At 44.5% G+C, this 16,886-nt stretch overlaps 1 protein-coding gene across 1 annotated transcript in view; it reads left to right on the forward strand.

The window, feature by feature from the left end:
• TRIO (trio Rho guanine nucleotide exchange factor) overlaps positions 1-16,886 on the forward strand; it is a 227,662-nt gene that overhangs the window by 99,881 nt on the left and 110,895 nt on the right. The window contains exons 18-20 of the mRNA XM_047730524.1: positions 3,768-3,885; positions 7,304-7,419; positions 11,967-12,089. Of these exons, the coding sequence (XP_047586480.1) occupies positions 3,768-3,885; positions 7,304-7,419; positions 11,967-12,089 (357 nt within the window). The remainder of the gene's footprint in view (positions 1-3,767; positions 3,886-7,303; positions 7,420-11,966; positions 12,090-16,886) is intronic.

The raw sequence follows: 16,886 nt of genomic DNA on the forward strand, positions 1-16,886 counted from the left end.
ACGTGAGAGGGTTTGCCTGAAGGTGGCAGGGTCTGGACTGTCCGTCAGAGAACCATAGATGTCCCCATGCGCCAGGCGCATGGCCGCCTCCACATCCCAGGGGGGCTCCCCCCACCTGCAGCTTTCCCCTGTGTGACATTGTATCAGCCCTGGGCTAGCTGGTCAGAGAAAGTCTTAAAATCATCCATTTGTGATTTACACTCTCTAGTTTTCCCAGAGAGCTGGAAACCCGTGTGAATAGGGCCTGGGTGGACATCAGAACACCAGATGATTCTGAGCAGAGACTGATATCGGTGAGACAGAAATGCCTATAGCTTAAAAGAATCTTCCTTTGGAAATTCAGCCTTTTTAGAAATAAAGCCTGAACCCAGTGCAGAGTAGACCCAAAGCAGGAACAGCTCTTGTGGTATGCGGGATTGGTTACTTTGTTCAGGAAACGTTTCCTGCAAAAGAAACTTAATCCCATTCAAGCCTGGCTGGAAGTCTGGACTCTGAGAAGCTTTAAATGAGGAGGTTCTCTAGTTGCCTTTGTCGTGTGTGTACCTAAATCACCCAGATGTTCTAAAAAGTGCTTAAAACATTGGGTAACATTTCCATGTTTCTGTGATGCGTTCTTTCCCTCTTGACACTCTTCTGAGGCTCTGCCTGTCTTCACTCGGACCGTTAAGAATAGGTGTGGTGTGTGCTTTTCATTGTCACGTTACTGAGTTTTGCTTTGGCATTCTGACCCCCCTGACCCCATTTCTTGTTACATTTCATAGTTTCTGTTTCCATCCTGAAGGTGATGTCTGTCCTGACAGAGTTACTGTTTAGTCTGAGAGAACAGATTGTAACTCTTAGAAAATTCTATCTGGTCATTTGTTTTGAGTTTCCATCACATGACTTTCTTTGTAGCAGATGGGGGGCGGGGAATGCCTCAGTGACTCCCTCAGCCTCCAGCTGAACCATTTCAAAGGGGACTTGAAAGCTCCGGCCTTGTGTGGCCTTGCTCGTTATGTTTATGAAATGCCCGCCACGGTGAGGATGTTTCCATTGGAACCCTCATAATTTGCCTCTCTTTCTCTGCAGTCCATTCAGAATAAAGCAGAATTAAATACTCCGTAGTCTAAGTAAGATAGATACTTAAATAAAATTATAAAACAAAATACTCACTGATCTGTTCACATTCCTTCACTCAGCTAGGTTCACTAGTGTCTGTGTATTGGTTATCTTTTTTTTTTTTTTTTTTAATATTTGAGTTTTGAGAGCTATGCCTCCGTCTAGTTTTTTTTTTTTTTTTTAAGATTTTATTTATTTATTTGACAGAGAGAGATCACAAGCAGGCAGAGAGGCAGGCAGAGAGACAGGAGGAAGCAGGCTCCCTGCTGAGCAGAGAGCCCGATGCGGGACTCGATCCCAGGACTCCGAGATCATGACCTGAGCCGAAGGCAGCGGCTTAACCCACTGAGCCACCCAGGCGCCCCTGTATTGGTTATCTTTAAACTTTTCACTATGGGGGCGCCTGGGTGGCTCAGTTGGTTGGGCAGCTGCCTTCGGCTCAGGTCATGATCCCAGTGTCCTGAGATCGAGTCCCACATCGGGCTCCTTGCTTAGCGGGAGCCTGCTTCTCCCTCTGCCTCTGCCTGCCTCTCTGTCTGCCTGTGCTCGCTCTGACAAATAAATAAAATCTTTAAAAAAAACAAAACAACTTTTCACTATGAAAGTTTAAAGATACATACGAAACTAGAACAGGTAACAAACTCCTGGGTCCTCACCCAGTGTCAGTAAGCATCAGCACCTGGGCATATGCCCACCTTCCCTGGGTTACTTTAAATTCATTTTATTTGTAAATACTTGAGTAGGTATCTAAACAGTAAATTCTGCCTTTCTAAAACAACCTCAATATCTTTATCAGATCCTAGAAATTAATAGTATCTCTTATACAAAATCCAGCAGTGTTCAAATTTCCCATTTCAATTGACCAATTGAATTCAGTTGGTTCAAATTGACCAATATTGTATTTTATATGTGGTTTTAATCAGGATTCAAACACAGTCCGCCTGTTGACTATATTGACATATTTCTGAAACCTCTTTTAATCTAAATACCAGCCCCTCTTTTATTACTATCTATTAGCTGAAGAAGTAAGTCACTCAGGCTGTAGCGTTTCTCTCCCTCAGGATTTCCATAATTGCATCCTGGGGAGTCACTTTGCGCCATCCTGGATTCTCTAAGTGTGTTCTGTTGAGAGCCTCATTTGGATTCAGGTTGGCATGTGAGTGTGTGTGCATGTGCTCACCATACCTGGCGTTCCGTCAGGAGGCACACGAGGTCCACTTCTCTTTGTGTCTGTGTGATACGAGGGCTTCCCAGTGCTTCAGAAGTGGGGAGTCCGTTCATCCATCATGTGCTTCTCTGTCTGCATTTGCGTGATGGGCCCAGTACCTGGGGGTGAGAATGCCGTGTTAGGAGTTGCAGAATGGTGAAATTCTGTCTTCTTCTGCCTTGATGAGCTAGAATTATTCCCTCCTTAGCTATTTGGTTATTCTCAAACAGAGCGTGTCCTGAAAAGGCAGGCTAAGTGCTTTAATCTTTCCATTTGCTTATCATTTTCAGAATAATGGGTTGTTTGCCCAGGCAACCTCTACATAGGATTAGTTTTTGTTCTGTCTTCCTGGATTTTAAGATATTGGTATATTTTGATCACTTGCAGTCATTATCCTTTATACTCAACTCGTCCCATTCATGGAAGCTCCTTCCAGTCAGGTTGGCTCTGACGTCCTCCTCGCATAACCAGGGTCATCCACTGCTGCTTCCTTGCTGTTTGGAACGCAGCCAATTTCAGGTTAATCTGTGGAGACTCAGGATACATTCTTCTCTTAATTAAAAACTGTCCCAACTCCATCTACTGCAAAGGCCTAGAAACATTGACCACCCAGAAACAATGAGCTACCTGTGTCTTGTCCAGATTGTGTCCTAAATACCCTGTATCTGAAGGAGGAGACAGAGCTGGAAGAAAGAGTAACTCCAGAGAGGAGACAGGAAATGGATAAGATATTTCCAACTCGAATATAATTAAGAATATTTTTCCTCTTGTTTTTTTAAAATACATTAATGAAATTACCTTATTTGGTTTATAAATGTGGAATCCGCCAGTTATCTATTGCCATAGTAACACCACAAATCAAGGCACCCCCAAACTGACGGCTTACACCAGGGGTTGGCAGTCTAAGCACCTGAGAGCTGAATCCATTTGCTCTCCTCATCTCCATGCTGCCCGTGGCTGCTTCCTTCCACAGTGGTTGGGTTCAGTACTGGCAACAGGGAGACACAGAATGTATGACTTGGAAAGTTGAAAATACTGTCTGCCCTTTCTAGAAATCCGGGCACAGTTTAGCTGGGTGCTCTGAGTCAAGGTTTCTCCCAAGGCTGTAGTCAGGGTGTTGCCTGGGAGATGTGATCAGCTCAAGACCTGGCAGGAGAAGGCCTCCAGCTTCTCCCACCGTCTGCCAGCAGCCACTCTCAGTCCCCTGCCCCACGTGCCTCTCTGTAGGGCGGCGCTTAACACAGCAGCTGGCTTCATCAGAGCAAGAGCTCCAAGACAGATTTTTTTTTTTTTAATTGAAAGAGGATATAACCTGTGTACTCTCCAAACCACAAGTTGGCCCAATGAATGTTTTAGGTCAAGACATTCGTTAGAGCTGTATGATGTTGTCATCCGTATGTACTCAAAACACGTGTTTGTCTAAGTCGTGTTAACAGCACGCTGCCCTCCATGTATCTCTTAGGCTTGCACACTCGCTAGAAGGAATGCAGATGTCTTCTTGAAATACCTGCACAGGAACAGTGTCAACATGCCTGGAATGGTGACACATATCAAAGCCCCTGAACAACAAGTAAAAGTGAGTACCACTATGAGTCATTCTAGTGGCGAGCAGTACGAGGAGTTCGGCAAGATGTGTTCGAAGATCCTGACATCCAGGGCTTCATTTTATTTGTTTTTATGTTTTTATTTTAATTTTTAAATTTTATTTATTTATTTGAGAGAGCGCACATGAGAGAGCACAAGCACAAGCCGGGGGAGCAGCAGAGGGAGAGGGAGACGCAGACTCCCCACTGAGCAGGGAGCCTGATGCGGAGCTTGACCTCAGGACCCTGGGATCATGACCTGAGCCAAAGGCAGCCGCAGCCACTTAACTGCTTAACGGATTGAGCCACCCAGGGCTTCATTTTAAATGTCTGTTTCATATTAACATTCTTGCCAGTTACCTTTGTTTAATAATAAAATATGAAGCAAATGGTATAGATTGATACTTTGTTGAATAAAGTTGAAGAGTATAAGCAGGGACAAAATGCAGCATGATATTTATTAGCATGGACTATTTTGTGCAAGCAAGGGAAAATATTGTAAATTAGGGGAAAAGGAAAACCAGAATTTATCTATAGTCAAATACTTTTAAAAGTTCAAGTCAGGAAATTGTACACCAAAGTTTTTGCTGGAAGGTATTACTGATTCTATATACTTAAAGCATTAATAAAATCAAATTGCCACATATCATACCCTTTGGTATCATTTGAGTGTAAAAGTCTATAAAGCTATGTTCTTATGTATGCATATATATAATGTAAGTGCGTAGAAACTGATCTGGGAAAATTTGATACTAAACTGTTAATAGGATCAGTATGGATAGAAGCAAGGGGGACTGAGGGTTTTTACTTTAGAATTCTGACTGAGTACTTGACAGTGAAAATACATGTTGGTGTTCTCTAACTTAAAACTTAGATTTAATCATAGTTTTGTTTTGTTTTACAATTAAGATGACATGGAAATAGATCCTCAGAAAAATGAATAAGAGTTTGAAAGAGTCTTGACATCGAGGCCCCTGCCGTCCTCACGGGGGGCTTCAGAGGCTGGCAGTAAACAGAGGAGGAACCTGGGCCCACAGCCTGAGCGCTCAGAGTTGGGTTTCATAACCCATTAACAAATGATTCATCTCACTTTTTAAACCCATACAATGGGCAGAAACTTTTGTACCTTATATCCCCTCCTTGTTCATCTGGATTCATCTGTCAGTTGTCACAGAAAAATGTCACACTGGTAGAGTCCCCAGGGCTCTACAGAGGAGAGTCGTCTTTGGTGGGTTTCTCTCTCGGGGAGATGAGTGACTAACACAGCCACTTTTCAGCAAGTTACTTGCATTGGTAATCAGTTTATTTGGCTCATTTCATATAACCGTCGCTGCCTTTCTCTCCTCCATCAGTATTGCCTTTGATTGTTGGTTGCACTCGGCTTTCTCTGATCGCAGATGTTATGATCCTTACCAAGTTGTACCAGACTGAGGGGTGTGTGCCTGTGTGAGGAGTGTGTGTCCCACGTGCACACTTACTGGGTGGTCACTGTGTTTGCTGCTCTGCGTTATCATTCTGGATGTTCTGAAGAGCTAAAAACAAAATGTCCTGTTTCTCTCATTGGGCACTTGGGGACGAGAGATTTACATGTGGGACAGTGCAGTAAATCCACGTAAGGGTGATGGTGCCAGAAGAGACTGTGTCCCAGGACCCCAGACAGTCCTTCAAGTGCATGAGGAAGCCCCAGGGGGTTTTCGGTCCCAGTCCCGGCGGGGATGCTCCGCGCTCTGCCTGGCCTCTTATTCACCCCAAATCAGTCAGGCCCCAGGCAGGGACTGTAGAAAGAAGAGCCTGGAAAAGACCCATTGGCTCATCTTAGTTTTTACATGTGATGTTTTTATTTAAATGGTAGCTTAATTTTTTGACTAACCTCAAACTTCAAAGTCTTAATTTGTGTCACTACATTAGTTTACTTTTTCAGTAAAGATAATGGAGCATGACCACCGAGCTGCCACGTAAATCCTGCTCACAGGTTCATGTTAAACATCTAACTCTTGATCTCAGCTCAGGTCTTGATCACAGGGTGGTAAGTTTAAGCCTCAGGTTGGGCTCCAACACTGGGTGTCGAGTCTACTTATAATGTATCTTAGTCCTCTTTCTGTATCAGACTTTAAAGATCTGCTCTATCATATGGATATCTAATGTCCAGTATAATGATTTCATAGTTGACTTAACCTGTCCCCTAGTTGGGCTCAAATGTCACTGCCAGTTTTTCCAAACAGTGCCTTCATGTTCATGCACCTGAGTACATATGACTTGTGTAAGCACCGTACATCTGAAGAATAAATTGCTGGTTCAAAGGTGTGCACGCTTCCGATGACACCACCTATTGCCAGAGTGCCCGCTGCAAGAGTGGTGCTGTTTCCCCGCAGTAATACGGGGTCACCCGTGCATGTTCCTCTCCCCCCATGCTACCAGCGCTGGATAGCACCAGTGCTTGCAGGAAAAGGTGCAGGATGGTCTCTTTGTTTGAGTGAGGCCATGTTACGAACTTCACGTTTATATGCTTTGCTCAGGGCACCGGGGTGGCTTAGTCAGTTAAGTGTCTGCCTTCGGCTCAGGTCATGATCCCAGGGTCCTGGGATCGAGCCCCACGGAGGGCTCCTTGCTCAGAGGAGAGTCTGCTTCTCCCTCTCCCTCGGCCCCTCTACCTGCTTGTGCTCACGCTCTCTTGCATGATCACTCTCAAATAAATAAATGAAATCTAAAAATAAAAATAAATTTAAAAATCTTTTTATACTTTGTTCATTTTTCTAATGGACCTTTCATCTTTTTCCTGACTAGCAAGTACATTTGGTCTGTGTCTTATATTTTTCTGATAATTTTAACTTGCTTTTTATTGGTGCTGTACTGTTATGGTGGTTTTTCTTTATCGGGGTTTTCTGGACTTTCTGGCTCCATGCTTCTCTGCTTCATGTCCTTGCTTCTCCTAATGGTTTAATTTTTGTTTTTGTCTTTATTTAAAAAAAAAAGGAGAAGAAGAAAAAAACTGTTTTCTTCTAGTACTTCACCATTATGACATAGATCCTATATACTAAATAACTTCTAATAGAAGGTTTTAATGTTGTTGAACAAATTACCTACTCCTGAAGTTTTTCCAGCCATTGTCAGATTGCCCTGCAGGGATGCATAGCTTATCCCACTCATCCAGATAACGCTAGATATTGGACGTCAGCCTTCAGTTTCCAATGACCTCAATCATAAGATAACAGATTGGGGTAAGAGCAGAAGGAGAGGTCTGGTGGACACGCTCACTCACTGAGAACATGGGGAGAGCAAGCTGTGTGGCTCTTAATCTAATACTCTGTCTTGCACTGACATTTGCATAAAGTCTTTAAATAACATTGGATGGGATTTTGCAAGTGTTTCCACTGCTTGTAAGTACCAACATACGTCTCTGTTTTTGCTCTCTTAGATATCTTGAATGAACTCTTCCAACGGGAGAACAGGGTATTGCATTATTGGACCATGAGAAAGAGACGGCTAGACCAGTGCCAGCAGTACGTGGTCTTTGAACGAAGTGCCAAGCAGGTCGGTCATTACACGGGGCTCCCCTGTGCTCTCCAGCCTCCACTGGGTGGCTCTTGACACATAAGCCGTTTCTGAAAACCACTTTCAAATGATCAAAACAGTCATGTCTTTTAAATAAATTTGTCATGAAAAGAAAACCCCTACCCTATAAAAATGTGATTTGGGCCCTCAGCAAGTGTGTCAAACAGCTGGCCTCTACTGCCATTAGCTTGGACATAAGACCACCAGGTACAAGTCCTGACTATGACAATGATTCAAAAATTGTTACGGAAGCTAGATTCTGTACTTGTAGAAATACTATAGTGGGTGGGTTTTTTGTTGTTGTTGTCGTTTGCTGGATTATATTTTCAAGATAAAATTTTGTTCTTCAGATAACTTGAGCTAAAATTCAGTAAGAAATGTTTCAGAATTTCTAAGAATTCAGTAGAGTTAAAAAATGTTCATGCAGTTGACTAATTCAGAGACCTCAAGAGGGTGCATTTGTGGAGCATGGGGCTGGCTCACTTAATAGAGCACGGGACTCCTGATCTCAGGGTCATGAGTTCAAGCTGCATGGTGGGTATAGAGCCTACTTAAAAAAATAAGTAAAAATATAAGGCTAGAGTTTCCATCTTCTGAAGTCATTTTGGGATAAGTGCTTCCACCAGTATGGTTAGTAGTGGAAGATTGTTTTAGGGTAAAGTCTGTCTGACCCCTAACGTGAACTACAATTTCTGTCACTTCTTGGCATTAACGGTAGCACAGGAATCCGTAAGCTGTTGGTCCAGAATGTGGAGAGTCTGGAGGGCACGGAGGGCAGAAGGCTCGCTCGCAGAACACCTGTGTGAGCCATCTCGTGTTCTGCGTGTCAAGGAGCTTAAAGTCACTGGGGCCTCTTCAGTGCTGTGGGTCTCTGGTCACTGTATCAGACATGGACAGTCTTCTAATTTCACCTGTGCCTGCCACAGAGTAGGCATTCAGTTAAATCTTTTAGCTCAAGAAAGATTAAATTTTCCTCAGCACAGTTTCCCACTTAGGGAGAATATTTTCGATTTGGTCAGTGTTGGTTTCAGGCGGGCAGTGAGGAGCTCAGAACGGCTTAGTTCCCCTGAGGCTGGTAAGCCGGAGCTCCTGGACTGTAGACCTGGCACCATCCTCAGCCCTTCCCTCATCTCAGCTGATGTTACCAAAAGTAGTTAGAGTCCCAACAGAAGTGGCGAGCAGCATTTTTTAGTGTTTAAATACATTTTATTTAATGACAGTTCAACCAAATTTCAGACTTACGGGGCCTGATTTTGTTTCTAATTTGAGATTGTCTCATAATCTCTTCTCGTATGTCTTTCTTTATTGTTTCTCTGTCAAAAGACTAGCAGTCATTCAGCTACAGAGAACACAATTGTAAATAATTATTTTAATAGAGAAAAACAATGGAATGTGTTGTTGCTTTTTCCTAAAGTCAGTTCATCTGCCCAAAATGAAATCTGGAAGTGTAGGCCTTTGCAAGCCCATTGGATTCTGTTCTGTACTGTGCTCACAGTCCTGCACTGAAATTGCTTATTTATAACCCCAGTCCTGGAGGCCCCCCCTGATGCGCGGCACCCTGAGCTTAACGGGCAGGAATGCAGAGTGGTGATTCAGGCCCCGGCTCTGGGGGCGAGTCCTGGCCCTCGGACTTCCCAGGCATCTCTGGCCTCCTCAGTGCTCTTCCCAGGCTCTTTGCTGTGGAACACTGGCATTCTCCCAGGCTGTCTGGGGCTGGCTCTTACTTCTGTTTCCTATCTTCTTACCTTCTCTGCTGGTACCTCCCAGCCCTGACCCCCGCTTCGGGTCTGCAGACTTAGAAATCCCAGCTGCCTCCGTGGTGTCTACTTTGGCCTTACTAAGACCAGAACTGGACTCATGAAACCCTGTCCCCCCTCATCATCTTCTGTGGGTGTCCCCCAAGCCCCCTCATCTTTTCTTTTTAATTTTTTTCAGTGTTCCAAGATTCACTGTTTATGTACCACACCCAGTACTCCATGCAATACGTGCCCTCCACAATACCCATCACCAGGCTCACCCAACCCCCCACCCCATCCCCTCCAAACCCCTCAGTTTTTTCTCAGAGTCCATAGTCTCATGGTTCATCTCCCCCTCCGATTTCCCCCAACTCACTTCTCCTCTCCATCTCCCAGTGTCCTTCATGTTATTCCTTATGCTCCACAGATAACCGAAACCATATGATAATTGACTCTCTCTGCTTGACTTATTTCACTCAGCATAATCTCTTCCAGTCCTGTCCCTGTTGATATAAAAGTTGGGTATTCATCCTTTCTGATGGAGGCACAATACTCCATAGTGTATATGGCCACATCTTTTTTTATCCATTTGTCTGTTGAAGGGAATCTTGGCTCTTTCCACAGTTTGGTGACTGTGGCCGTTGCTGCAATGAACATTGGGGTACAGATGGTCCTTCTTTCCACTATACTGTATCTTTGGAGTAAATACCCAGTAGTGCAATTGCAAGGTCAGAGCATAGCTCTATTTTTAATTTCTTAAGGAATCTCCACACTGTTTTCCAAAGTGGCTGCACCCACTTGCATTCCCACCAACAGTGTAAGAGGGTTCCCCTCTCTCCACATTCTCGCCAGCACCTGTTTTTTCCTGTCTTGTTGATTTTGCTGGCCCCCTTGTCTTATGGAGTGTGTCCTCCAGCCTCCATCGTCCTATGTGGGTGTCCCCCAGACCCCCTCATCTTATGGGGTGTGTCCCCCAGGCTCCATTGTCCTATGTGGGTATGTCCCCCAGCCCCCATCATCTTATGGAGTGTGTCCCCAGGCTCCATAGTCCTATGTGGGTGTCCCCCCGGCCCTCTTGTCTTACGGGGTGTGTCCCCCTCCTCATCTTATAAGTTGTGTCCCCCAGGATCCCCTCCTCTTACATGGTGTGTCCCTGTGCCCCCTCACCTTCCAGGGTATATAGCGCCTGGTTCCTTTCTTTCCCAGTTTCCCACCTTCACTCCTTCATGAGTCCCATAGGTGCAGACCTCCCACACATGTCAGATCTGCCCTCCCCCTTCACATCCAGAGCCAGCATGCTGTAGGAACCCCAGTCGTGTCCTGCCTGAGTCTTGGAGCCCGTTTGCTGACTGGTTACTTCTTCCACTCACTGTGTACTGCAGTTCCTTTTCCACACGGCAGCCCTGTTAGCTTTCACAGAGAAGTCAAGGCTGTGCTTGTGAGCTCCTGGGCCTTCCTGCCCTCCCAGCCTCTCTCCAGCCTCTCCTCTAGCCTCTGCAGCAGACCAGCTCAGCAGCCTGCGGCCACAGCGCACCCCCCTCTGCCTGCTGAGTTTCTCCCTGTTCTTCCGAACCTGTTGCTTCCCAGCCAGCCTCTCCCGGCTTAGACACCACCTCTGCTGATCTCCCGTTCTAAGTATGGTGTCCCTGCTCTCATTTGTCTTTGTGCGTCTTTCTTCATCTCCCACTTCCTGCCCAGTCTGCAGGGGCAGGCCTGAAGCTCCACTCATTCCCCAGTCCCCCAGGTAGCACCTGACTCAACAGTAGGCCCCCGGAGACAGGGTGATTAAGTAAGAAAAAAAACAGGGACCTTTGGAGGGATTGACAAGCATCGCTTTCAGCCTCCAGCCGGCAGCACTGTTAACACTGTCCTGGGTGGGCTCCAGCCTGACAGCCGTAACTCCCGTGCAGTCAGCTGCACGGTAAGTCATCTGGCCAGGTCATGGTTTCCTTCTCACTTTGCCTTCTAAAATGCTGTAGATGCTGTGACGTATCTAATAGACATGGTGACATTTCTGCTCTAAGATGAGCGCAGCACAACGGATGACCCAGAGACTACAAATGGCAAATGTAAAAGCTTCTCCATTTTTATGTTTCTTTCCCACAGTGTTGGGTTTTTAGATGCATATGTTTGAATAAGTCTGATTTCACTTTAGTTACATGGAAATAGAAGTGATGAAACCACTTTCATCTAAGGGCACGAGATCGCATATGCATTAGAACTGGGTCTTTGCAGTCTGAACCTCTCTGGCCCCCTTCTTCTCAAGTGTACTCCCTTCTCTCCTTAACCCCTCCACCACAGGGGTTAGGCCCCATCCTCTGCTGGCGTCCCCCAACCGCATGGCATATTTGGGCATCATGGGATGGGACCCCCAAAAAGCAAGTGTGGTGGGTCCCACTGGTACTCAGTAAAGGCAGGAAGAGGAAGTAAGGCCTAAACATTTAGCAGCGTGAGTCTCTCAGATCGCCCCCCATCCACACCTTCTCAGTATCTTAGAAAAAGGATTTTAGTGTTCACTTCTTCTGTTGTGATTGTATTTCACAGCTATAAGAACCTCTTGAACTGTTTAATCATTGTGATATAAGTGATGTGCTTTCTAGAATGTCAGGGTTTTTCTTTTACTTTTGGACTTACAGTAGTTATTTCAGAAGCTCATCTGTCCTTGATGCAAGTACTTCTAGGTATGTGCCAGCCTTGGCTTGTGGCTTCACATCTGTGTGCGCTGCGCACGGAATGGGGCTGCCTTTACCAGGGCTCAGCCGTGAACATCTCCATTCCTTCCCTCTCTAGGCTTTAGAATGGATCCATGACAACGGGGAATTCTACCTTTCCACACACACCTCCACAGGCTCAAGCATACAGCACACCCAAGAGCTACTGAAAGAGCACGAGGAGTTTCAGATCACTGCCAAGGTAGGTTCAGGTTGGTAATAAACATCTCTTCAGTCGCCTAGATGCCCAGCAGGTTTTCCAGAATAACCTAGAACAGGACACTTCATATACATAAGGTAATTCTCAAAAAAAAAAATAAATAAATAAAAAGTCACTTAAACTCCTTATCCAAAATTGGAGAAATAGTGGGACCCCAGTGGCTTATCATACATTAATGTAGGTGACACTTCCTTCTGCCTTTCATGCTTCCCCTCAGCTGTCCCTCCCTTTATGTGGTGTTCCCTTTGGATCCTCTGATTTTGGCAAATACCTTTATGTTTTCTCTTTTGTCCTTTCCATTACTTTTTTTTCCTTTCTATTTTCTTTTTCGAGGTCTTTTCTGAGTACTTGCTATTTTCAGGAAACACTGTTTGATGTTACTGACTTCCTTGGGTGTGTTTTGTCGACACTCTTTGGCCTGGTGTCTGGTCAGTGACACTTCCTGCTGCAGCCCTGCTCGCACCCTGCCCGATCCGGTCAGGAATCGGTCTGGGGTACGGCTGGCAGAGTTCACCTCCGCGGGCTCGTAGTGCTTGTACATGGGCTTATGCGAGTGGAGACATCTTCGCTTTCTTCCTGAAAGGCTAAATAGAATTAAACACATGGCATATGTAACATACGTGAGTAAAGATGAATTTTTAAGCCAATCTGTAAGACTCCACACATTGCCACGAATATTTTCCCTGTTAGAGTATATACCCACAGAGGCTAACTCTTTTACCTCAAAACAGGTTTGAGATTTTTAGAGTTTCCTTCTCAACCTGTGGTATTTTTATTTTTGTTTTTCAAAGTTTTTGAATATACATTCTTTGTAGTATTTTCAGAAGTGCCTCTGTTTTTGATGATAGATTTGAGGTGTTTTGTTTTGTTTTAAACTGGAAATTCAGATTTACTGGTAGAAATAAGTGATTAAGCTGGATAGTCTATTTGGTTAAAAAGAAGTATTCCCACAAAGTTTAAAAAAAAAAAAATGATTTTCTCGTGTTGCCCTTAAGGTGGCTTTGAAAACCGTCAGTGGGAAATTTTTAAATCCTCTAGAGTGGCAACAGCTACTTTGTATTATGTTTGTTTGTACTTTGTTTTCTGTAACTGTTTCTGATCCCTCCTGCTATTCCTCACTGCCCTCTGCCCGCCCACTAGATGTGGGCTCTGGGAACCCCTGGTCTTTGCTCTGGAAGAGCACACAGTCAAGTGCTGCTGTGGACAGACTGACCCCTGCGGGGCTCGGTGAGAGCTGGCACTGGTGGGGGGAGGGGCACCATGAGGGGCTCGGGGGCAGGCTCAGGCAATCAGGCAATGACAGCTGCACCCAGAGGGGCCATGAGCACCCAGAGGGCGCCCACCCACTCATCTGAGGAGAGCTGACCTGCCTGCCCCTGCAGGTAAGCAGTGTGCCTTTTGGTTCCTAGATACAGCACCCCTTTGGCTGTATAATTCTTGTTTTTCTTAATAGTTGGATAATAAATTATAGTTGTGTGCCTCATGTGATCTATCTTTGTTTCTTTGAATAGCCTTTGATTATAGAGGTATTAAGAAAATGCCTAAGATACCACTCGGAGGGTAGATTTAAGATTGGTTCCTTTTCACGAGCTTTCATCTTTGTTAATGCTGCCCTCCGCAGGTCATTATGCACAAACAGCCCTGTCGCTGCACAACCCCAGGGGGCGCCAGGCACACAGATGTGATGTGAATGCCACTGTCTACAGTGCACTAGCATGGCAGCTATGTTCCACCAGTGGGGTGTATACAAAAGGATTTTTTATTTCTGAATTTCCCTTCTCAAATTTGGGGTGTGGTTATTAAAGAATGAGCAGTAGCGGGCATCTTTTTGCCCTTGAATTTTGTAAAAAATAAGCATCTAAAATCACAGGTAATATCTGACCTTGCTGTTTCCCAGATATACAGAGCTCTTTCTTTCACTGAATATACGGAATCAGTTTTGTCAAGAGGAACTGGTAGATTTTGAAAAGAATACCTCTTATTCTTTTTCTTAGCCTTTTTATTCTTTTGGTTTCTGGCTGCCTTTGTTTTAATCAGACAGCCCCTGCTCTGGCCCTTGGAGGTGTTGCTCGCCTTCTGTTCCCCTCTCACAGTGTCTTTAAGAAACCATTTTTCTTTTGTTATGTAGAGACTCTTTTTTGCTTTGACTTGACTGTCTTCCAGCTCTGTTGTTACAGCGGCTACTCTTGTAACATATTTAGTGTAATAGAAATAAAGCTTTTTGGTCACTATCTGACCTATAACTCAGCTGCATTCCTTTGCAACTCTTAATGTAATAATTTTTCAGAGTGCTTTGCAGGCATCACCTGCATCCAGGTCAGGATTGTTTACTTAAAAGCCAATTTCTGTCCTTATTCGAGACTTAGTGACTTAAACTATTTAGGAGTTAGACCTGAAAATGAGCAAATTTAAACAAGGTCCCACATGATATTTACATAAGCACATTGGAGTCAGATCCACTGCCTGAGACCGGCAGAACTTGGCCTTCTCCTTCCTTCACACTTCCATCACCCATGTCCCCAGTGCCAAATGCCTTAATCTGCCAGAAAGTTACTTAAGACCATTGAATGTGCATCCTTTCTGGATTTCTACTTACTTAAGAACGTGATGAGTAAAGATCCTTCGAGCTGGTAGATTCAGAAATTCAGTTTGCTTTTATTTTTCTACAAGCCCCTGATTGTGCTGACTGATGAGGTCATTCAAATTATAACATTTCCATTCTTTTAAAATAAAAATCTACTTCTGTAACAGTTTCTAGAAATAATGAAGACTTGTATAATACTTCATTTTAAAAGAGGTAGAAAGTTTTTTTCATAGTGTTAAGCAGCCTTTTGGAGAAAAACTGAGTTGGATTCATATCCCACCTTGATACCAAGGTAAATGTCAGAAAAAAGGCTGAAGTAGCAGCAGTGAAAACCTGACCCACTAGAAGAAAGAACAGGACACAAAACCCAAGCCCATAAAAGAAAGATAAAAATCACATACACAATAAAATGTGAAAATTGCTAAAGGACAGTCCACCGTAACTAAAAGATAAAAAGCAGAGAAGATAAATACACAGTTCATATGACAAAGGGCTGATCTCTTAGAAGTAAAGAGCTTTTCTAAATCACTAAGACAAAACAAGAAAGTGAACAAAAGACGTTGAAGAGGTCTCACAGGAAAAGAATTACAAATGGCTTTGAAATATATGAAATTGTCAAATTTACCTAAAATAAAATTACACGTCAGAACTGCAGTGGGTCCTGTTTTCACCCAAGAGATTGGCAAAGATCAAGAAGTTTGCAGCTGTTGCCTTGGGAGTGGTGAGTGGAGGTGACCTTTGCGGTGTCACCGTATTACCAACCATCGTCACAGATGCCCAGCCCCCCAGGCCCACATCTCGGAAATGCGGCCTCTGCACATGCGCAGACGCAGACGGGGGCGTTTTCTCCTGCTTTGGGCCGGGCATGAGAAAAGCGCAGGAGCGGCATGAAGGGCCCATCAGTGGAAGCGCATTAGCTCATAGAAACAATATGCAGCTCTCAACATGAAACAAGGGTGTGGCTTGTGTTCCAGTGGTGAAGGATAACTGAGTTGTTAAATGGAAAGTACTTGGTGTAGAGCAGCGCTTATTCTGTGCAATACAAAACGAGGTACAAAACGAGAGAGAGAAAAAAATATAGGTGTAACCCCTTCGGTACTAAAACGTTTCCGGAATGATAACACAGGATGTTGATCACTGAGATAGGTCATGGGAAGGCAGGGCAAGAAGACTTTACACTTTGTATCTTTTACCTTTTGAATTTTGAATTCTATGCATACATTTAAAAACCACCAATTAGGGGCGCCTGGGTGGCTCAGTGGGTTGGGCCGCTGCCTTCGGCTCGGGTCATGATCCCGGGTCCTGGGTTCGAGCCCCGCGTCGGGCTTTCTGCTCAGCGGGGAGCCTGCTTCCTCCTCTCTCTCTGCCTGCCTCTCTGCTTACTTGTGATTTCTCTCTGTCAAATAAATAAATAAAGTCTTTAAAAAAAAATAAAAAACACCAATTAAAAAATATATATATCAAGATATAAAAGGTTCATGAATGAGCAGATTCATCATACTTCATTTTTATCACACTATTCATTCATTCAGTCATTATTCACAGAGCCCTTGCCGCTCACCAGAAACCACTCCTCGTGCTGGGCTCATGGACTGCCGTTTCTAGTTAGAGAAACAGGCAATAACAAGACAAATGGGTAAATATATATTCATGTGCGTGCGAAGGAATGACAGAAAGCAGACAGCCATCAGGGAGGGAAGGAGGCCATGGTTGAGGGAGTGGCTCGGCTGCAGCTCTTGGAGAAACTGACTACCGATGGTTTAAATAAAGTTGCAAGCTCCCAGGCTCTGCCTCTAGGCCACCTTCTGTGGCATCTAGTGTTCAGTAATAGCCTGTTGGTGTTGTTACACATCGGCACCTGGTCTGTTTTGTATGGTGTGTACTAGGGAAAAACCCTCCTGCCCGTTCTTGGTGTTTTTGTTTTCCCTTTCAGTTGTCTTTTTTATCTTCACTTCGGTGACTCTGGTGCTTACAACGACACAGTTTTCTTGCCTCGTTAACGATACACATAACTCTGAATACCCTTCACCGATGGAGCATGGGAATATAGGTGCTCCCTGGGTGTCACACAGAACCTTCTTTGTGCTGCTCAGCACAGTCGAATCTGGGCACACAGCAGTGTAACCTTATCTAGGCAACACAGTTTGTTAATAATCCCACCATACTCCTATTAATTGTCTTTCATATTAAATTTT

This window comes from Lutra lutra, chromosome 5 (genome assembly GCF_902655055.1).
Source record: "Lutra lutra chromosome 5, mLutLut1.2, whole genome shotgun sequence".
In the NCBI taxonomy this organism is placed as follows: Eukaryota; Metazoa; Chordata; class Mammalia; order Carnivora; family Mustelidae; genus Lutra; species Lutra lutra.